Source organism: Drosophila subpulchrella, chromosome 3R, assembly GCF_014743375.2.
Source record: "Drosophila subpulchrella strain 33 F10 #4 breed RU33 chromosome 3R, RU_Dsub_v1.1 Primary Assembly, whole genome shotgun sequence".
Lineage (NCBI taxonomy): Eukaryota > Metazoa > Arthropoda > Insecta > Diptera > Drosophilidae > Drosophila > Drosophila subpulchrella.
In genome coordinates, this window is record NC_050609.1 from 15,094,682 (window position 1) to 15,118,325 (window position 23,644).

General features: G+C 39.5%; 2 protein-coding genes across 3 annotated transcripts in view; both read right to left on the reverse strand.

Annotated features, from left to right (window-relative positions):
• LOC119546153 (cGMP-specific 3',5'-cyclic phosphodiesterase) overlaps positions 1 to 20,234 on the reverse strand; it is a 49,008-nt gene extending 28,774 nt beyond the window's left edge. The window contains exons 1-2 of one of the 2 annotated variants that reach the window (XM_037852274.1): positions 19,780 to 20,234; positions 15,864 to 15,904 (exon numbers count right to left, since the gene is read on the reverse strand). The gene's annotated coding sequence lies outside the window, so the exon portion shown is untranslated. Of the gene's footprint in view, positions 1 to 15,863; positions 15,905 to 19,479 lie in introns of both variants that reach the window. The other variant, XM_037852265.1, reaches the window with a different exon arrangement.
• Positions 20,235 to 21,423: 1,189 nt separating this feature from the next.
• Positions 21,424 to 22,968, reverse strand: LOC119558286. Its single transcript, XM_037871673.1, has 4 exons — positions 22,886 to 22,968; positions 22,789 to 22,827; positions 22,126 to 22,214; positions 21,424 to 22,060 (listed from the first exon to the last, which is right to left on the reverse strand). Exons 1-4 carry the CDS (start codon positions 22,943 to 22,945, stop codon positions 21,703 to 21,705), a joined length of 546 nt encoding a protein of 181 aa, XP_037727601.1. The 5' UTR covers positions 22,946 to 22,968; the 3' UTR covers positions 21,424 to 21,702.
• Between the last annotated feature and the right edge of the window lie 676 nt (positions 22,969 to 23,644).

Genomic DNA, 23,644 nt, shown 5'->3' on the forward strand with positions numbered 1-23,644 from the left:
GGTTGGAAGATGGAGGACAACAGGGGAAAATATGGTTGAACACACGAGAATTGCATGGCAGCGACGTATTTTTTTATGATTTTTGTCAGCCATTCGGTGCGAGTGCAGAATTTATGAGATCTGCAAAAAGTGTCGCATGTGCTGGCCGCTGCCAAGGAATCCAGCAGATACGATACGTGCTGGCTTTCGAGTAAATACATGGGTGTTTTGCTTTCGGAGCAGAAGTTGAGGCAGCTGGCGGAGTGAGTTTTCCCCCCCGTTCGTAGGTAAACGGGCATAAATGTTTTACAAAAAAAGTTCTGCGTGCCACACGTAGAAGGAATAACATGGGAATTAATTAATTAAACGTTAGTTAGGCTCCATGTTTAAGTGTCGCAGCTGCCGCCTGCGGAACACACATTAATGACACATGCACGAGTGTCCTTTCTGCGAGGCTATCCATGTGTGTGTGTGTAATGGATGGTCGTGGGGGCAGGACCCAAATATAATTGACAGCTGTGATTTATGCATGTTAGCAGTAATTGGACATTCAACAGCATGGAGCATCGGCGAATCGACTCGGAAGGTGTCCATGGACACGATACCAAGTCAAGGTTAATTTAATGGTCTGCCAGCCATTTCTGGGAAAGGAAGCCAGCCAAAAAGTAGGGAAATCTTCATGGCCAACTGGAGGGCGAAGAGTTTTCCGCAGTCAGTGCACGTAAGTGTGTGTGTACCTCTACCTTTTAAAAGGTCAACGTGAAATTTGCATGAATGTAAAGGATTTTGCCTCTGCTTGTAAAAGCAACAGAGAATTTCAGATCCCTAAAGCTTAATATACTATAAAATAAAGTTACAGCTCAAATTTAAGTTTTAACCTCCGGTTAAAGGGAAAAATTGTCAAAATGAAAATAATTGTATGGAAATACAAAATTTCTTTGCAAGTAAAAGCAAATTAAAGGATATATCTAATATTAGTAGGTATTATTGGAGGACAACCATTAAAAAGTTAAACCTTAACCTTTGGTTAGCAGTGAAGCCACTCTAGCCTACTGTATACATAAATATTGTAAAACCTAAGAACATTTTCTTGGTTAATATAAACAACTGACAATTTAAGGTTAATATCCTGTATAACATTGTAATTAGAATGAAACACAAATTAAAGAGTTAAAGTTGAATGCCCAAACAGAAACTTCAGTTAATATATAGCAGGCCTAAGTGGGCTAGGCCTGCTATATATTAATTAACCATATTGTCTGAACTGACAAAGTAAAACCGAAGCGTTGCCAATAAAACTAAAGAGCCTCAGATTAGCAGAATACGAAAGCAAAAGGGCCAAGAAAACGCAAAGAATTGCCAGAAATGAGGCAGAGACTTTTGCTCAAACATTAAATTTGATTGAGATTAATAGCGAAATAAATGCTGAAGATTATTATGGCTGCCTGTGGCCATTAGCAGGGGAGAAATGCGAAGAAGAAAGACGAAAACGAAGCCAAACTTGGGTGTTAATCTCATTTCTTGTTATCGAATCGAATATATATATATGTATTTCCACTTTGGGATAATGCATTTTACCGACCTGTCGCTGCCACTGGTCAGTTAATTGTGGGGCTAATTAACATAAATCAGCTGGGAAATGGTCGCCGGGCCCACAAATTTACTAAACCAGTAATGGTAGGCCTGAATAAACAATTGTGTAACTTCATATTGGACCTGAAACAGAACCAGTCCAGACCAATTGGCATTCGGTATTTATGCCCCGGCTCGGAATGTGCAGTCCAGGAGTCAGTGTGTCACTCAGCTGCGGCTGCCCACGGATCCCACAGGACCTGTTCCTCGTCCTGGTCGACAATCCTCCGGACTGTGTGTGTCCTTTGCTGTCAGTTTGTTTGTGGCACTGTGTTAGTTTGTTTGCTCCTGCTCTGCTCCTGCTGCTATTTATCATGCAACCATGGCACGTTTGTCATCCAACCCCTTTTTCGGCACGCCCTGTCCATGCCCCGGCATTTCCCGGGGGGCGTGGCCCCGCCCTTCGAAACGCCAAAGGTCCCAGGCAGCGCATTAAGTGGGCTACTTTATGCTCTTTGCACCAAGCGGCGAAACAATTTAAGCGTACATAAGTTTCATTTATGAAAATCATTTGCACAAACTTGCCATCCGAAAAGTATGCTACAAAAATGTACGTTGGCAACAGTGCGTATGAGCATTGTGACAACTAGTTGGGAGCACGGAAAAAAAACTATTGCTATGTTACAATGAATATTTGCTTAAAAAAGCGTACAGAAAAAATATATAATAAGAGTTCACATTATATTCAACATTTTCTATATTAAATATTTACTAGTCACAAACTTATAATATTTAATATTTAAAATGTATGGTAAAAAACATTAGATAATAATTTGTTCATTCAATAAAAAATAATTTCACTTAAATTAAAGTTCTTTAAAATAATATTTCTGCAAATAAAATTAAAAACAGGGAATCCAAACAAAAGCGTAACTAATAAATTTACAATATTTTTGTTATTGACCTAATCCTTACCCGTAATTTCTCTCAGCGTGTTTGAGCTGATTGCTCTGTACTATATCATGTGTGTCGCTTATGATTGATGTGTTCGAGAACCGCCCACCCAACAGCCCTTTGCGTTTATTTTTATGTCGCCAGTTTGTGCGCCCTTGCATTGGCAATTTCGGTTGTTTCGTTGCCGGCTTTCTTTTATGATTTCAATCAAGTCAAGTGGATTTGCATTCTTGTTTAAGTTTTCATGGCCCGCACGCTTCTGCCACTGTTATTATCGCCTTTTTATGTGTCCCTCTCTCTGTCTCTGAGTTTATGGATTACCCGGTTTCCTGGGACTTTTATCGGAGCCGCGCATCTAACTGGGTCAACAACGGACATTGTTGTGGTCCTTTCCCCCGGAGATCGGAATCTCCCTCCCCAGGATTATTTACCAAGAGCTCTTGACCACGTTTTGGCGCGTCAGTCGGTTGCGGCTGCTTATTAGCATTAATTGTGAACTAGCATTGGATGTCCGAGGGGCGTGACAATGGCATAATTGTAATGGCCACAATTCGCATTAATTAAACCTGAGTTCTTGCCGTAGTCGAGGTAATTTAATACCATTTAGCTTTGGATTTTAATGCCCAACACTAAAACTTTACTTTGCCAAGTTTTTGGCTTTTCATCAAATAACCCAAAACACATTTTCATAAATAATTTAAAAAAAGGGAGAACAGCAAATCTGAAGTACAAACATTCCTTGAGAAAACTTTTAGCTGAGTGAAAAGTTTTTGCGAATTTCCTGTTGCATTTTGATGGCATGCAGAGTTCTCGCTCTTCCTTTTTCTTTCCACTCGCTCCACTTTCCACCATTCATCAAAGGAATAGTTTATGACGGCACAAGGACGATCGCCTCGGGTGGTCATTTATCAAGAGAAAAGTTTTGAAAAGCAAAAATCCAAATAAATTTATATTAACAACGGACACGTCGAAGTTCTCCGTTTGGGCAAAAGTTGCTAAGCGAATTAATTTCGTTTAAGGCCAAAAAATCCATTTAGCCTGGCAGACCGCATGTTGACTTTCATTTGCACTCGATGCCAGCTAATTGAGGCTGACTTGCACTCCGGCTCGGCTCATTTAATTGCAATCAACTGCGATGGCCTTTAACCCTGCACTTTTCGCACAGCCAAATAGAGATGGTTATTTCAGGAGTTCGGCTTTACCAAAGTAAAATGTTGACTGTGACTCACAGCGACTCAATTGCCCGGAAGCGGAAACAGAATTTACGGGGTGGGAAATGAGGATTTCGCTATCGACAGCCATTTAATATATATTTATTTCGCGTCATATACTTCGATATGTGAGCATTATAGACAGTAAATGTTATGGGGACATGGAATAAGTATCATATGCCAATCAGGGCAAAGAAGGCACTTAAGAAAAGCGGAGAAAAATTAAGGAATTTTAGTATCCGCATCCACGAAATTATATTTTCGGGTACTCTGCACGAATCACTATGGTGTTTTTCGGCGTCTAAAAGTATGCAAGCATATATTTTAAGCTCAGTATTTTATTACTTTCATTCAGAAAGTTGACTATTTTAAATTCATTGCATACTTTTAGACACCTAAAAAGTGTTTTCAAGCCCCTAGTGATTTGTGCGGCCATGAAGTGAAAATGAAAAAATATCTATAAATTACATTTTATATTTATGCTTTTACTTTTTAATAAATATTTCATGAGCATCCTCATTCCCCAAAAATTGGTTTCCCAACTTTGGTGCCCAGTTGGCGACACGAAGGTACATATTTACCCAGACACTGTAGTCAATCCCCAGATTACATGATTTCTTATTTTCTGCCACCGTTTTCGCCCCATCCTATCCATTACCGACTCAGTGTTCAAGTTGTAACAACCTTCGCTTTAAAATGGCCCAACTTATGTATTGCACAACTGGCGCAAAAGTTTTACAATGGCAATCCGGAAACAAAACGAGTAACTGGGATACGGAGCAGGATACGGAGACGGATCCGAAGAGGTAACAGCAGCTGCTGGTTACGGCTACAGCACGAACAAGCCGGAGTCGTGTAAGCCGTGAACATGGAGGGGGAAAAAAAATATAGTACACCCGTAAAAAGTCAGAGGCTTGGACCACGGGGCGTATGAGTCTCCAGTTCCATTTGTTTTCCTAGTGGCGGGGCAAAAGTTAGCTTTCCCCTCAGCTCAAGGTGAAAAATTTAATAAAGCGCAACTGCAGCTTCACTTGTTGATGGTGATGGATATTCTGTGGTTTCCTTGGCCACTGCGGTTCTGGGTCTCCCCACTGATTTGGCCCCCTCTTCTGGCCTTTTTCCCCTTCTATCCTAGCCGTTTCTTTCCGCCCCGGGGACCCCGAGACAAGCTCATCAGACTGCAGAGCTTTCGGAATGCGAGTTTCCATCTTATTACTTGATGTTTGCCCTATGAATATTTGAGAAATGCAAAGAATTTGCAGTTTCCATTTAATGCACATTTCCGCCAGAGTTACTCTACTGGCACAAAGTAAAAGCCAAGGTATTTGCCATAAAGCAAAAAATTCAGCTGCAGTATATATTACACTACGCGACATAAGAGAAACTACTGGGACTGAAGTAAAAGTTAGTTTTAAGAAATAAATTGTCAAAATCAATTTCAAATAAATTCTTTTACCTTTAACAGAATCAGTTAAACAGTGTTAAATATGTTCTCCTAGTTGTACTTAAATAAATTCATAATATGTGATCAAGTGCTGTCACTGCATTTTAAGTTACTTTTCCCACAAGGCGTTGTAAATATGCATATCGAAATTTGCATATAAGGTTGTGCTTTTTTGAAAAACTTTTTTCGGTATTTGTTTATGCAGCTTTTTTTGCCAAGACTTAAAGTACGGAAGTGCCATTTTGTATTTACTCAAGCCTAGCAGAAAGTGTCCAGAATTTTAATAGTATACTCTTAAAACTAGGTCCTGCCAAAAAAAGAGATAACACTTGGTTACTTATACCCACGACACTTAATAAAAGTCAATGTTTGCCGCATTCAGAAGTCCAGCACGTAGCCCGCAGGTGTCTGCCAAACGGAACGAACTGCAAGTGACTTACATTCGGTTGGCAACTTGTATAAATATTGCAGAATGGCCAAATAGACAAACATGCAGGCACACAGACCCAATCGATAAGGGGGGGGCTGTCAAGTAGAGTCTTCTACCCACTCCAAATCATCGTTGCGGATAACCAAAGATGTCGATGATGATGATGCTGTGGATGGGGATGTGGATGTACGTGAGACCCCGGCAAGGCAGATATAAACTGCAACTTGGGCGGTGATGCTTGCAATGTTTTCATTATATTTCTGCCCGAAACCGAAGGACGATAAAAATTTTGATGCTCAAGCATATAATTTTATAAGGCCCGAAGAGGAGAGGCCAGGCCGACAGACAAACAGTTCCCAAGCTCTTTTTCCTCGCGGCAGTTCGTACAAATGTCGGCTTTCCGTTTCCGCCTCGCACATGGCGGATATTTTACAACTTCCGGCCATCTTTTATGACCTCAGCCCCCGCAGCCCCGCAAAAACCACCCACATTCTCGAGTGCCAGGATAGGTCGTTAAATTTTAACACTGATGTGTTAATGCCCCCACGAATTCTTCTGCCAGCAAAGCCGAGTGCATCTCGAGCCAACCAGAAAAAAGCATTGCCAGCCTGTTAGGGGCCAAATTTGTTTGACGAATTGCCAAAACATCGGAGCAATTTGTGCCAAGAGCGCAAGTATAAAGTTTGGCAAATAAATCGTCAAATGCCAGCGAAATAAAAAGCTCCAATAATTCAGCCAGGACAAGTTGCAATCTGGCACCTTCAGCAGACATCCTTGGCTAAGGTGCAACAATAGCAATGGCAGCCAGCCATAAGTTCGTTTGGTAGGAGTCACATAATCAGGTGTTGTTGGGGTGACAGGTGAGCTGAAGGCAGGTGAAAGGGCTGCAAGATTAATGGCATAAAAAGATTCGATTTTAGATCGTCAAATAAACTTCTTCGGTTATTGATTAAGAATCGCCAATTGGAATTTTTAACCATTGTTAATCAAACGAATTTAACTTTTTAAATCAAATAATAGAGCTATTCTAGAGGTCCCTTAAAAAGTTATATTTATAAACCTTAAGAAAAGATGGTATTATGTGTTTTATCTCAGCTAAGTCTGCATAAGTCTATAAAGCACCAAAAAAATTATAGAAAAAATTTAAAAATATAAAAACATAAGGTTTTTTTTGTCAAAAATACTTTAGTTTATAGAAGATAGCATTGGCAATAAAAATACCCTAAGCTAAACTAATATATTCTTCTGTGTATACTATTCTTCGATAGACAAAACTATTTCTCACACGTGTCGCAGGGGCCCCAAGCAAATTACGCATACGCCCCGTGTAAAGCCATCGGAGCTTGAGTTGGCGCAAAAGTGTTTAATAATTTCCCACTTGGCTACACTAATTCTCGATTATGTAAGCGTACGTTTGTTGATAAATATTTAACATGATTTTATTATTATGTTGATCATATGAGGTGCGAGAAGTGGTGCTAAATGGCTGCTAATTTCAGGCCAAGCTGAGAGTTTAAACGCGTGACTTGCCCCGATTAAATTGTTTAAATCAGAGTGTGCTTCAAATGAAGTCTCCGTCTGGTTGATTACATAATTTTGCATAAATCGCCGAGAGCTTGACACAATTTTTCCCCATCAGCGGAATCAAGAATCTTTTGATGGCGGTTGAGTCTGATTCCCCCCTTTGCTGATTTTGCCACATCCGTCTCACTATCTTTAACCGCTGTCATGTCAAGCGTTTATGTTAGTTTCGTCCTGTGGCTTCCTTTTTTCCAGAGAGAATATGTATATTCTATGGATGTATGTATTGAAACACGTATACGCACCATCTGCATATCAATCAGATGCCAGAGGGCTGTCACTCTTCTGTCACATTTCCCGGCGTGTGAGAATCCTGGCAGGAGTTCGTTCGTGTCCGGTTTTCCTGCTGGCTTCGGTACTTCTGCTCTCTACAAAAAATATGAATCCTTCACGTTTTGCATATTTATCATGCGTTTTTCTGCTACCCCAAGTGAATGCTACTTTCCCTTTTGGGGGGAAGATTCTATTTGCCTTCCGATAGGGAAACTCAATTAAAATGCTCGACGTGTCGCAAATCAGTTGAATGTGCATCCAGAACTTTTAACTTGATTGTGGCATACATTGATTTCGTTTCCAGTGATTCGCCAGCGGCGTTCTTCGATGTTCGTAATTTCAGAGCATTTGTTTTTCGGAATGCACTTCGCAAATGTTATTGTTGCATGCCGACAATGTTTGCATTCCCCCGGGCTAAGCAATCGCAGCCGGATGATGTTTGAAATCGAATGATTTCCCGGGAAATGGAAGAAAGAGCCATGTTTAAAAATATCCTTTCCAAGGAAAAGCCATCATGCGTTACTTTCCCTTGTGGAACTTATAAAAGGAGACCAGAAATAGACTGCAGGCTTGAATGCGTTTCGAATTTGGTTACATATGGCCGCAGAAATATTATTCATACGCCCTGCTGGCCAGGCCAACGAGCAGCCAACCGCAACGCCAACTATTTATGTGACCAGGCTTCGATGGCATTATCAACCATGAATGGAAATGGAAATTGCTTCAAAACTGCGTATGGCAGCAAAGTAATTTCAATTTTTACGCTCCACAGAGGCCACACAATTCATAGCATACATCATGGTCAACAGCGAGTCTGGGCACAAAAAATAGTGAATATTAAAATCCAGCCATTTGTTGAGTAGCCCAGTTTTTTCTCTGTTTCGGCCATTAGGCAAACTTGCGATAGGGTAGTGGAAAAAAAACTACAAGTAAATTGCACGCTTTGAAAAATCAGCTCGCATATTTGCCACGAGTGTGTGCAATTCTTATGATTTACGTTCCATTCGCCATGCTCTAATGTTGTGGCGGGTCACAGATTGATTGCCGGCATTATATGTGTGGTATGTATGTGGGCGGGGGATTGTAGAATTTTATTGGCTAGCAACATGAATAGGCAGGCAGTTATGCTTGAAGAATTTCCTCCATGCCCTGGGGGAAAAAATGTTTATCAAGTATTGACTTGGTGTATAAATTATTTATACAGGGGTGCCACAGAAATCACTAGGATTTTGAAATCACTTTGAAATCTCATCTTTAGGTGTCTAAAAGTATAACACAATATATTTTAAGCTCACAAGTATGTACAAGTACTATCCTTTATTCACTGCATCCTTTTTTTTTTTTGGCAGCATTATATATATATTTTAAGTCTTATTAAATCTGTAGCAGTTTTTTCAGACATATATGTTTGAATAATGGCTATAAATGAAGACATTTTCCATTGTTCCCATGGCAATGTGATCTTGTGCCTTCTGGCTCAAGCAAAGACACACATTGCGGGCAATAAAGGCAAGGAGGCATATCCTTGTCCAAACAATGGCCATGGCTTCCTTCCACCTACACAAGTCCAATATTTGTGATTGCCGTTTGTGGCCCATGATGATTGCCTTTGGGCAGTCAATTTACATATGGATAAACGATTAGCAGCTAATAGATTAGTATCTTGTTCGCCTTGTTTGGGCAAGGGGTGACCGAAATAACCTCGCGGGTCACTACTGCCGAATGGCAGAGCCCTTCGAATTCCCTTTAAAGTGACAAGATGTGTATCAAATATCAACACATTACGCATACGCCGCGTGGCACGCTGAGGCCCACTGAGAGTGGCACTCAGCTGGCGGTGCGTGCTGGAGCTGCTCGCCGCAGAAGGAAGATTGATTGAATCCAGAAGTGACGATAACAAGCGCAGAGTAGAATGGAAAGGCAAACAGCAGTGACGGCGGCAACGGCACGTAAACGGAATATTCAACTATTGTGCTGCTACAGATGGGACTCAATTAAAACAATCTGAATGGCAAAAAAGGACTTTACTTTGGTTTGTTTAATAATTATTTTTCCTCTAAACTCTGCCAAAATAAAATGGTTTAAAAAAGGATTTAAGACTGCAGTAACAGTATTTACTTTTTGTTGTAGATATATAGTTTTAATATTTACGGATATCTTGAACGTAATTTTTTTTTACTTTTAAGGCTAAAAAGAAACGTTTTCTAGATCGCAGTATTTTTATCTATTTTTTAAATAAATAAATAAGCTTTGCTATCTATGAATCTCTTCAAAATCGTTTATTCAACGTTTAAAATAATTCAGATATTTGTAATATCCGTAAGTGACTTTTGTCCACTTTAAGGAGATACCTTCTAAAATATTAAACCATTTCCATCCTATTTCGATATTTTAAAACCTTTGTAAATTCTTAAAAATAATATTTTTATCCATTTTAAGCATAAATATATTTGAATTTAGTTAGAATGAATGAAGACAATAATCTCCTGTTCTATTTGTGAGTGTCCACTGTACCGAATGCCGTCGAGACATATGCGTGTGTGCGTGCTATTCAAATGTTTGGCTGACGCCATTCCTTTTTTTAGCCCCCCACCCCCGCGCATTGCGTGCACATCACAGCTCGACACGAAATTTATGCACACGTTTATTGTTGCTTATGTTTGTTTCTGTGTGCGTGGGTGTATTTCCCTGGGTGTGGGTGTAGGTGTGTGTGTGTGTGGGTGTTCTGTGTTCTGTGTGCTCAAGTAAAAGCAATATTTCTTTCACTTTTATGAGTTATCCCTTGCCCCACGCACCTTGAACTTGTCCAAAGCCTTAAAGTTTGGCCAATAGTACTTGGGGCATACTTTCGGGCGCCACTTCACCCCGAACCGTATTTTCCGTTTTCCCGGCAGTAATTAATTTCCTTTTTATTGCTTGCGCCTTTTCCTGTCCCAGAGACCCTTGAAAAACTGACCGTTAGTCAGCTTGCTTTGCCCCACTCGACTTGCGAATCGGTTTTCGTGTCCATTGAAGCTATAAAAAGTGTAATTAAACACGAGGAACTAGTGTCACATGGCGCATACGTGACATGGGTCGCGTTTCCGTTTCCGTTTAATTGCTCATACGCAGCGTGTGCAGCACCCAGAAGGAGTCTGCCTGCTTGAGAGAGAGTCGAATGGCCATGATTCGCAGCAAGGGCTTTGAATACTCATCGTCGCAAATTTACGAGGCTGATGAGCACTGCGATTCTCAGCCCTCTTAACCATTTGCATATCGCAGTGGCTTTAAGTTGGCTTCTAAGACCTGTTAAGTGAGCCCAGGCATCTGATACTGATGGCCCACATTAATCGCACATTGTGGCACATTTTACCAAGACAGGAATGTAAAAACGGCAATTTAGATTAAGTCAACTTAATTACGGTTATTAATTAGCTCAACGTTGGCAAGCTGTTAGTGTTATGTGTAGGGAATCTTGCCCCAGGTGTTCGGGCGTTAGAAATAATACGCCCACACACACACACTGGCCGGAGATAATAACTCAACTCGGAGCAACTTGCAGCCTGCAGGGCCCGCTGCCAGCAGGAGCAGGGAAATAAACCGGAGCGGAGTTAAGCATCAACATGAGCTGTCCTGACAAGAAGGACTCGGGCGCATAATTACATGCTCCATGTTCCCAGTTCCATGATGTTGGTGGCCTGTTTATGGCCGCTTACGCTGATGCTCTTTTGTCCCATTTGTGCGGCCTTGCCGGCTAACGAAATCCTAACTGCTTGGGACTGAAACTGCACTGGGAAAAATATGTAAAACGAGAAATCGGGTAAGGAACTAAATATCTTATAGTACAGAATTCAATAGACAAAGCCTAAAAGTATGCAACAAAGAGTGTCCAACTCATATATATAGTTTTTGCCTGCTTTTCGAGACCTTTATAAGATATTTCAAAGCATTCAAGACTTTTTTGTATCCGAATATATTTCAGGATCTCAATAAAAAACTTAATATGGAATCATAATTTGATTTTTATATAGAAAGAAGGAAAAAAAAATTTTTTTAATTGAAAACTTTTAGACTATTAAGAATTTCTTCTAAAAGCCCAGAGCGGGGATAAATCAGAGGTCTAAAAATAGGAATATTCAATTTTTCGAAAAAAATTTTAAGGATACAATGACAAGGACAAGGACCTAATATGGGATTTTATTTTTAAGAGTGTTTAAGACAGCGAAGGTTGAGGTGCCTCAAATAAGTATCATTGCCTTATATGGCAAGACTAAGATAGCCCTAATCTAGTTTTACCTGTTTACTCGAACCTTGCTAGGTTAACTATGGGGATAAGAGAAATTTCCCTAACCAACAAATATATTTTTTGGTATATAACGAATTAAGGCCCCGTTTCTCCGAGTGTGTATCCCTTTATTTGCCCCTTGTCTTGGCTGTCTAACTGACTGCGTGTCTGTCCGCCGGCTTCCTGTTCGCTCGCTGCCAACCTCAAGCGCTCTTCACCTCTCAAAAAGCCAAGCACAGGGGCCAAACAAAAGCGCAACAACGGCGGCAGAACGAACACGACCCTCGAAACAAAACGAACGACAACAAACTTGGGCCTGGATGGCAACGAACTAATGTGGCATAGATTTTTAGCATAAACAGCGTGGAGCGTTTGTGGCAGAGACCCAAGGAGAGGCACTCGACTCAAGACCTCAAAAGGAAGCGAGGACCAAGATGGTAGAGCAGACCCTCGTATTCAATTGCAAAACCGCAGCTGACACACACACAGTGTACACCCACATCGACACTTTACACATGTCCTTTTGCAGATTTGATGGCGAAACGAAGATGAGAAACATGTCCTACGGCCTGGCTTATGTATTTACTTACATTTGCCAAATGAAATATTCATACATTCGTGTGCATTTGCTTGGAAGTCGTATTCTCCCGACCCAAAACCGTAACTAAAAAGGCGTAGTACGCCCCTTTAATACGAATATTATCTCCCATTTCCATCCTTTGGCATTTACAATTTGCTTACATTTCACTATTTTCAACTTTTCTAGTACGATATTCACCGTTTCGCATCCCAGCCTTCCATATCCATCCAGTTATCCCCTTCTGAATGTGTGCTAACATGTTTGTGTGTACTTGGGTTCCATTTTAGTTAAAAGTTTTTCCACTCAGTTTGCTGGCCAAACAAATGCGTTCTGCAGTTGATGCTGCCTGTTTTGGTGGTATAAGCGGATTAAATACCCTAAAAATTGATTTATTTTCAGGAAAATAATTATTCTGTTTATTATAAAAATCATTTACTGCTTAAAGGAACACTGATAAATAATATAACGATTTTACCTTTTGCAAACACAGTATAACATAACAGATAAATCCCTTTGATACGATTATATTTTTCTCTGAACAAAAACTTTTTAGTAAAATTTTTAAAACCTTCAAAAATGTTTTTTCTTTAATAAAATCCTATCCATAGCTTAATAACATAGAAACTTAAAAAGTAAATATAATAATATCTGATTTATTTACCATATAAAGCCCGTTGAAACCTAACCATCTACTTTGCTCTGCACAAAATTCACCGCAAACCGGGGACCGGAATGAATAGGCCATTTAAATAATAACAATTCCGCATGGACGACCGCAGCAGGGCATTAACTAATATCACTGGCAGTTTATAGTGTCCGCCGGCAGTTGTACGAAAAGGTCGAGAGCGCAAAAGGGTTGCCCTCGGCCATTTAGGGCTTTAAAACTTTAATGTCAGCAGAATGGAAATGAAAATGGTTTCATTAGATTAGCGACGCATTCATGAGACACACAAACGAAATGACCGATTCATAAAAAAAGTCTCGAACTGTAACCATGTTTTCAAACATCGATGGAATCAATACTTTCAGTGGGAACGGGCAGCTGTGGGGCAGTGGATTTGACAGCTTAACTTATTTATTTATTGCCATTAAACTGATTTCAATTCCAGCTCTGTCAGCCAATCAAACCTTCGTAACTCGGATATAAGCCAGGTGAAGAATTTTAACACGATATCCAGACTGATTGCATTGGAAACCGATAAATGCTGTTAGTTTTAATTGAATTCGGGCTGCGCTTGGGAACAGGTTAAGCCAATTTTGAAATTCAATTGAATTTGGCCAGATCAACAAGAACAAGAAACTCGGAATTATTCGAGCCTGTGTAATAAATTGTACTTTACTTAAAACAAAAACCGGCAGCCCAGGGAATCCAGAATTAAATTGAATTATGTTAATTAAATGCGACATGCACAAAATGAGAAATCATCATCGTCGTCATCATCATCATCACCATCGTGATTATCGTCATAAGGCAGCCAAGTTGAAGTTGTTGGCCAACTGGTTGACTTATTTATGCCGCACGATTACGCCAACCGCCAGAAAGCATCCAGCCATTTTTATTTCATTTTATATTATTTTCCTTCCGAGTTTTCCCTGCTTTTTGAAGACCACCGCAGCTGGCCTCTTTGTAGTTTAAGGGCTAACCGTTCTGGCGCTTTTTGTCCACCACTCGACACACTTTTAATCCTAATTAATCCTTTTCTGCGAAAAGTTCAGCGGGGGGGCAAAAGGACAGTGAAAAACTTTGGCGGCAGTGAATTCGTCGACATCACCACCTCGACTTGTCGCAAATTAACTCAATGAGCGACTCTTGTTCCAGCGGCAATTGTTGTGGAATAATTTAATTACGCCGACGCTGCTCGGTCACTGGTTTCCCCAAAAGGACATTTTCACCGTGTGTGGGCGTGTCTTAAAACCAGGCTAACGATTTTCCAGCTCCAGAGCTACATGGTTCCTCGAAAAGTCGGACTAAGTAATTGAGTGTGTGTGTGCGGGCTTCAAAGTGAACAGTTTGTAAGATTAACCAAAGTCTCGGTTTAATTAAAACCTGTTATTTCAACGTCTTTAAGACCCTGGCCTATAATATATGGGAGAGTTTAAAAGGAATATCAAAAACTTTTATAGTAATTTTGACAGCTTAAATATATGTATTATTATTTGTGACAAAAATGTGTAGAATCAAACGAGTTTACTTCAAACTGGCTTAATTCCTGAACAGTCAATTGCTTTTGACCTGTTCATTCATTTATCTCAAACCCAATTAAGATACCAAATAAATTGATTTATGAATGGTGCTAAAAATACATGGCACAACTTAAAATTTTATTAGCGCTTGTTATACTAAACACAATTATTATATCAAACATTTGGCTGCCTGCCATGACCCATTTTCAGATACTATCGAGTGGCACACGCGGCGTATGCGTAATCCATGTTATTAAAATTACCTGTAATTGCCTTCCGGCCACAACGGGTTCTAGCCGAGTGGCACTTGCGACCCAATGAAAGTATAATTACGTGGCAAGTTGGGGCGCCACGTGGCCAGGCAGGTTTATTATTATATAATCGATAGCGGGCGAGGTAGGGAGCAAAAGCAAAGTCGAAAGCTTTTAATTGGGAATTCGCATTTGTAAACAATTCGGGTTTGGCTTTGGGCCACCACAACCAGTGATGTGAAAACAACACGGTCAACTTTTTGTACCACAAATGCCAGAACAAAAATATCAACCAAAATAAAAGTGTTGGTCTAAAAATAGAGCAAATAGACGACGTTGGAAAAAACTAAAAGGCAAGGACCGAACAATGGAAGAAAAAACAAAGGGGAAAAACCTACTGAAAGCGGTAACAGGATATACGAGAGCATCGGGCAAAAGGGGGGAAAAATAGGGAGAGGAAAAAAATGGGACTCGCAGGACATGTGGGACAGTCAAATTTATGCGTTGGTAGGACCAGCGACACAACCTTAGACAATAATTTCCACCCAGGGAGTCGGAAAAAAGCGAACTTGGCTAACACATACAGTACATACACCCCTTATCTCGGCCGCACTCGTGTGTTATTTCCGGCAAAAAGCCACCAAAGCGACCAAGGAATCGGGGAAGAGGAAACCATGTAAACGTGGCCAAAAACTTTGCGAAAAATATCGCCGAGTGGCGGCTGAATCGCGACTCAAAATGGCTAAGACGGATAAGCGCCGCACAAAACGGCTAACGGTGAAGTTTTCCCCCCCCAATTTCGTTCTATAAAGGTTGTTTTTTCTTTGCCAATGTGGTTTCATACCCCCCAAAGTGGCAGCTAAAAGTCCGACGACAGCTGCAGCGGAACCAGTTGCCCAGAGCTCCCGAAAAAAAAATAAAGAAAACATAAGAAAAAGCGATTGGGGGCGTGCCCGTGTCATCCGTCTTCGATAGTGTCTTCTGCAAAGATTCCCCAGCTGGAGCAAAACTTTACAACTATCCTTTGGGCAGCTATTAATAGATCGAACTCCATCTTCTACTTTTTTTTTTGCAGGGTTTGTTTACGTAGTTTCTAAGCGATTTTAAGCGGCAACGTTGCGTATACGTAACATGACTTACCAGTTCCTTTTTTGGTGTGAATAAGTTTTTCGAGCTTTTTACTGTAAAGAAATTGGCGAAAAGTTAATTAGTTTCATTGAATTTTCTTTTTTTCTTTTACTTAAAATTTTAAATGAGATATTGAGGAATATGTAAGCGACAGGGAATATTTTGATCTTATCTTTCGTTAAAGAGCAACTTTATTTATTTTGAAAATATTTTATTTTTAAGGAATTAAAGAAAAATCTCTAGTATTTTTAGGATACAGATTAAAGAACTTTATAAAAATTATAAATAAAAATCGATAAGTTTTTGTAAAAATGTTACAGTAGGTATTATAAAGGTCTAACTTTTGTATGTAATACATTTGATATTTCTAATGCGAATACCTTTTGAAAGTAAACAAAAGTGGCTTTAATTGGGCCTTAAAATAAATTGTGCAAAGAGGGCGTGAAATGTAATTAACTGGACTTGGATTTATAACAAATTTTGTTCTAACTGTGAAAGGAGCAAATCAAATTAGTGTCCTTTTTTGGCTGAGAGTGCGAGTCCTTAGCACTTCTCTTTATATTCCCTCGCCAAGGAAATCCTTCTCTCTTTCTCGTAATCAATAAACAAAAATGATTTTCTCCAAGGCGTTTAAATAAATGAATTGCTGATTAAATGAAGTCGGAAAAGGAAGGAAAGGAAGCGACTTGACAGATGGGCGAAAAGAAAGGGGAATTCCCAGAGAATGAAATGCAAAGAATTCCCCAGAATTTGGGGAACAAAATAAACTTGTAAAAATGTAGGAAGGATACAGAGAGTCCTGCTGGATCCTGGGCCGCAGATGCGGACGCGACCAGCGAAATGTGCTCGGAGACACCATTTTATGGCCAATGATGAAGGACGAAGGACCACGGACAAGGCGGAATAATAACAAAAACAAATATCCGCACAAAAGCCAATGAACGTCAGTCAGCGGCAGACGCCATAAACATGGCCGTGAGCGAATTTTTGGGCCTTGGATTTCTGGCGAAATTCTCCATTTTCCCCCCACAAGTGAAAGGCACGTGCCGGGCCCTAAAGAGAAAGATAGAAAAAGAGAGCGAGTGAGATACGAAGAAGGGCAAACAAATGCCGGGGGAAATTGCATGCGAAGGGTAATCGCCGAGAACGGGGACTATTTATAAGCGGGCCCCACGAAAATCGGGACTTCATATACTATAAATCCGCGCGACCTTAACCTTATCCGCCATACACGCGGAAAACCCAAAGACAAACAGTAAAACAGGGGATTCCCACGAGATTGAGAGCGGGCCACTAAAGACAGGTGCGGCGCGGCACTTTGAAAGCTTTTAGCCGGCTCTTCCATTTACTTTGCAATACGCCTCCCCGAGCATTTAGCTAATACAGATCTTCATTAGAGGCGAGGGCAACCGAAAAACAATTGCTAACTAAGTGGATGTGAAGCATAAAGTGGGAGAGCAGGGCACATTTTCATATAAAGAACCACAAGATATATTGGTGGTATGAAAATTCTAATATTTTAAGTAAATATAGGTCTTTTACCTTTATAGTTTATGTATATTGATCAGCAATTCCTATATAAAAAACGCCATCTATTTTTTTAAGTTATAATATGAGACAAATTAAACCTTCCTAAGTCTGACATTCTTGGTAATGGAACTTCTAAACCAATTCCAAATAGTTCCTTAACAATCTAGAAAGGTTCCGTTCCAGAAGATAGCACCCGCATATTACTATGCCAGACCAATAATTAACCTAATTGGAGTTCTCGAAAGTTGTCAAGAGTCGAGTTTATGACCCTTAAAGCTCCTGTGCAATTTGAAATAACTTGTCACGTTCGCTGGTGGGACAACAAAGAAACAACAGCAGACGGATAAAGCCGGATAATACAAAGACGAAAGTGAGTCAATAAATTTGACAACATTTTTGTAAAAAATCCTCCAAAGGGAAGTGAGGGCATTAAAATAAAATAAAAGACTTGCTCAGACAGTTGCTCTTTGGAAAAGTGCGTGAGGATGCAGGGGATGATGGCGAACGAACCGTTGACAAAGTCAATGTTGTTCATAAAGAAACGAAAACAAAACTTAATGGATTTCACAGACACTTTGGCGGGTCTCCAAAAGGGCGGCCGAGAAGAAAATTGCGCGCGAGAAGAAAAGTGGCAAAATGCGTTGAAGAAGCTCTCAAATAATTTGCGTTAGGCATCGCACGTCACAGGAAAGTTTTTGAGGGCATGCTGGGCTGTTGATTTCGGTTCACCACGGGGCGGTCCAAAAAAATCACACGAAGTTCTATATTCAAGGGTCCCGACTTTGGGGTATCTATCAGAAAATATCTGATGGAGTGTTTGTTTACTTGAAGAATTTAACACCTTTATATTTCTTAGTTATCTGTAGTACGTGAGTTGATCTGACTTTTTCATTAACCTATTAAGTTCCTCAAAAGAAGCATTCCTATCAAGTGGCAAGATAGTAACAAAAACAATGTCCCATTAAATTTAATATTCGCCATGTGCTGCATTGCATTATATAGAATATTTTGTATTATAGACGAACATATGTAATCTTAAATCGCTTTAAGTGCTTTCAACAATATCTTTTGGCAATTTACGACATTGTAAATCCTACACAGAGAGAAATATCCAAGAACATTCTTCTTGAATTGAGAACATTCGTTCTTAAAAACCATTTAAGTACATTTTGGTAACAATGTTCTCAATATTAGAACGAAATGGTGAGAAGAGAAAAGTAAAATTGAGTTTATTTAACAACTTTTAAGTATACACTACGGACTGAACTAGTAGTTTATTTGTTGAGATATACAATGTACATAAATACTGCCAATTAAACTTGATTCGAACAAAATAAAAACATTTTCAACTTAAAAATGTCGCTCTAATTTTAAGAACATTTTCAACTCAGATGAGAACGTCTGAATTTTCTTTGTGTATATGTAAGCAACAGAACATTTTCCTGAATTATGAAAACATTTGGTATTTCAATTAAAAATTTATTTGTATAATTTTTATAGGCGTGACAACAAAATAAGGTATACAACTTTTCTTTTAATATTTTCTGTAACCTTGTTTTAAATTCTTAAAAGCGTAATATTTTTGAAAACATAATAATTCAACGAAATATATGTAAAAGATAAATAACTTTCCAGGATAGACAAATTGGTACCATATAAGAATACAAAAATTTAACAGGGTTTTGATAACTTTCAGAAGCGATAGTATTATATAAAGAGTAAACATTCTTCATAGTTAAGAACTGAGCATACTCTTGGATCCCACTATATTGCGATATTACAAAGTTGCTAAAAAGTAACGCTCTGTAGCCCCCCGCCACTAATTCTAATACGTATGACATTCAAGGGTAAAATATTTCATAATTCGCACATTTCTGGTGGATTTGGGGAACGCTAATAATTGCGTGCGAGTGTGTGTGTGTGTGTGCGGATGGGTGGGGGGGTGATAGGGTGCTCGTACGTATAGAGGTGATGGTATTTGTGGTGGTATTTGTGCTGGGGTCTGTGTTTGGCTTCGGTTGGTTTTTGTTTGTTTACTCAGCACTCAGCTGAGCCGCAGGCCCTCGAGCACACACACCATTGTAGCGCTAATACTCACCTAAACACACACTCACGCATTCAAATGCATTTTCTTTTCATTTTGGTTTTTATACATATATTTTTTGTGTTTTTTTGTTTGTTTTTTTTTTTTTTCTTTTAGTACGTTTCTGTGTTTTTTTGTGGCGCTTCGTTTGCTGATAACATGTTCGTTGATAAAAGCGGGTGGGGGGGGGGGGGGGGGGGGGGCGAAGGGTGGAATGGATTACACGAGAAAGTAAATAGTATATTTACGCGCCGCTTAAATTTTAGCTTTTTCCCGTTTTTGGATTATGCAAAAGTGACTGGATTTTCGACGTACTTTAATTCGTTTTTATCCTGTGCGTTTTTTACAACCGGCGGCAATTCCGTTGCCGCGAAACGCGCACGCACACTACCACTTCACTACTGAAAAGCAGCTGCTGCTCCCAGCTGGCGGGGGGCGTGGCAGGCGGCAGGGGGCGGTGGTGGGTGGCGGGTGGGCGTGACGAGAAACGGCCTTGCCTCTTGCCCACACGAGTTCAACTTTAGCACTGAGCAGATAATTCTGTGCGGGACTGTCACTGTCGCCAAATAACAATCTAAATATCTCGGGGAGACTCTCGCTATAAGGTGGCTCTCTTTACAAGCGATAGCTCTCTCTCTCTATTGCGCTCTCTGTTTCTGGCTATCTCTCTTTCTCCACCTCTCTCTCTCTACCTCTCTCTCTCTCTTTCTCTGATTTGGATGTCTGCAGCCTTTTTGGAGCTTTTTCCCAGCTCCGGCGCTTCGTTTTCGCTGCTCCAGTTCGCCTTGGCGCCCCGTTAACAACTGAAAACTGAAATTGTACCGCCAGCTGAAGCAGCTGGGCTTTGTTTACTGTTATTTGGCGCAAGGCACTCTCTCTCGCTCTCGCCTTTTTGGAAAAGAGAGTTCCCACACGCATTGGAGAGACCCACAGTGGCTCCAAACTTTGGTTTCCAAGTAAAGAAATGCTTATGATACGGAGTCAAGTTATAAAGGTGTACCTTTTTTAAGGACCTCAAAATAAAAATAGTAATTTGTAAATAACTCCAATGCCTTGGAAATCTTTGAGTTAAAATATCAATATATTTACAGAGAATAATTTTAAAAAATTTTAAAACCCTATCTGTAAAGAAATGCTTATGATAGGGAGTCAAGTTATAAAGGTGTACCTTTCTTTAAAGACCTTAAGAAATGCTTATGATAGGGAGTCAAGTTATAAAGGTGTACCTTCCTTCAAGGACCTCAAAATAAAAATAGCAATTTGTAAATAACTACAATGCCTTGGAAATCTTTGACTCAAAATATCAATATATTTACAGAGAATAATTACAACAAATTTTAAAACCCTTTCTGTTATGTATATAACAAGTTATTTTATCATCCTCATCTAATCTTCTTTTAACCTTCTTTTAAAAAACATTCTAATTTATTTGACTATATGTACCAAATTTTAGTTGTAATTAAAATAAAAAATAATTTGAAAAGTTGCATAAATTATCCTTTTTTTTATCTCTCATATTGTACCCACTGTGCACTGTGGGATCGGCGCAGGCGCCGAACTTGGCCTGGTCTAGTCTTCGGGCCTTCAGTTGTTGAGTTGAGCTAAAAGCCGCATAGTTGTTGCTGTCAGAGCTTCCTAACTCAATCTTGGAACGCCGTGACATTGAGTGGCCAAGGGGAAATGTTAGTAGACAGATGTAAAAGCCTACTTTTAGGCGCTGCTTGTAAACTTACCACTAACTTGTTTTTTATTATTTCAAAAATATTATTTTAATTGAAAAATTAGATTTATTGCCAATGAAAACTAACCGAAATAAACAGTAAGTAACTAGGGTCAATTACAATTTTGATCAGCCTAAGAAACACTCAGATATATTAAAAAATAAAGTTTTTATTTTAAAAATGTAAGTAACGTATTTTTTGTTGATAATCGGCTATTTTTTAAATATCTAAACTCTTCAAGATATATATAGAGGCTTTATTTAATCGCAAACATTAAATAGAAGTCTGCTGCACTGAAGTCAGATGTTTACAAAGAACTTATGGATCAATGTACTAAGATACAGAGTGCGATGCTGCAGCGATAAATGTTTTTAGAACTATCTAATTAAAAGTCCACGCCAAAACCAATTTCCTGTAAAGGAGAGTTAATCTCAGCCACTTTATGCAAACTAAATTAAGTGGGTGTCAAATGCAGAAGGGGGATATTCCCACCGCTGTTTTATAACTTATTCGCACATCAGTAGAACTCTCTTAATTTGGAGCTGGCTGGCTCCGTAGTTGTGGTCTCCGTTTGACCAACTCCCTGCTCCGCCTGGGCATCCGCATCCGGTATGTCTTCCGCTTCCGGTTCCGCCTTCTCCTCCGCCACCCGCACCCCATCCTCACAAACGGCGATGGGCTGGCGCTCCAGCAGGGGGCGTGGCAGGCGGCTGAGGAAGGCCGAGCAGTAGGTCCGGATGATCTCGCACTCGCCGGGCGACCGGCTGACCACAAACGCACACGTCTGGATGATGTCATGCAGCGTGTTGTCCATGTACTGGAACACCAAGTGCTGCTCCTCCGCCTCGCCATGCGTAACCACTTTGCCATGCAAACTGCCGGCGGGGCCAATGAAAAGCCAATTAGCGGATTACCAGACACACGCGAAAACTCATCTCACCCAACTGGCTTTCCGGGAATTTTCATTTCCAGCTCCTCATATTTGCCCAGTACGTAGTCGAATCGCTCTTTGGCATCTGCGTCCTCCATCTGTGGGATTGAAAATTGGGTTCATTTAGGTGAAAAAGATTTAATTAACTGGGGAAATAAGTTTAAAGGAGGGAAAACAGAACATTTTGAATATTTCCTATAGTTGATATGGTCTTTAAAAAAAACTTTGTAAATTTATTTGAAATTTGGAACATGTGGGATCCAATAATTTGTTATTTAAAAAAAATGTTAATGGATAGATATAAAATATTTGTATGTATTTAACATTATAATGTAATTTATCATTGGATTCATTAAGGAGAAAAAGATTTAATTAACTGGGGAAATAAGTTTAAAGGAGGGAAAACAGAACATTTTGAAAATTTCCTATAGTTGATATGGTCTTAAAAAAATCTTTGTAAATTTATTTGGAATGTGAGAAATGTGGGATCCAATAATTTGATATTTAAAAAAAATGTAAATGGATAGATATAAATTATTTGTATGTATTTAACATTATAATGTACTTAAAGTGACTAAAATTTGTATGCCATAATATAAATATCAATCATTTGTGGGCCACATATGTCCACACAAAACCAAAGTAATAAAACGAAATGGATATAATACTCACATCTTCAATGCAGTGATTGGGTGGAATGCATATCGCAAACTGTAAATGGTTTTTGAATTATAAAAAATCTACAATATACTCAAATCTATAAGCTCACCACAACGTTAGACATCGAAATAAACCCCAGATACAGCAGCAAAAATCTGTATAAATCCATGGCTCAACCGTTCGCTGATCAGCCAAAAGCAAACTAATTCAAAAATCAGAGCTGGTCAGCGGATCGCAAATACAATTGCGAAATATGAATATAAAATATTCTCGTTCATTGTTCTCGCTTCGCTTCGGTGTAAGATGTGACGTCATGATAATTAGAAAACACAAAACAAAAACTATACATTAGCAAACAATTGGAGATTCATAAAATCACGTAAATCTCACACGCTAAGCTACCAATTATTCATTAAGATATTTTTCACTCAAATGAATATTTGTCACTCAAATGAAATGTTTTCGGCTAAATTCAATTGACGCATATTTGTAGCCAAAAACACATTTATTTGCACTTGAGTCTACGCAAATATCTCCCAATTGCATTTATTATGTGTCTAACAAAAGGGTAAGCTGCATAAATTCGTAGCTAATTGGGATGATCTAGAGTAAATAAATAGCAAGGAGCTATAAAAACGCAATGCATCTGGAACAGAGGATCATTGTCCAGAACAAGTTCAAGTATTCGCATTGCAAAAAAGACCGAAAATGAGAGTTTTCATTTTATGGAGCTGGTTAATTTTGACCATTTTTGGGTTGACATACGGATCGGGATCATCTAGTTCCACATCGTCTTCTGCAGTTTCTAGTTCGTCCGAATCCTCGTCTACCGGAGTCTCCAGTTCCACCTCGTCCACGGCTGTTTCTA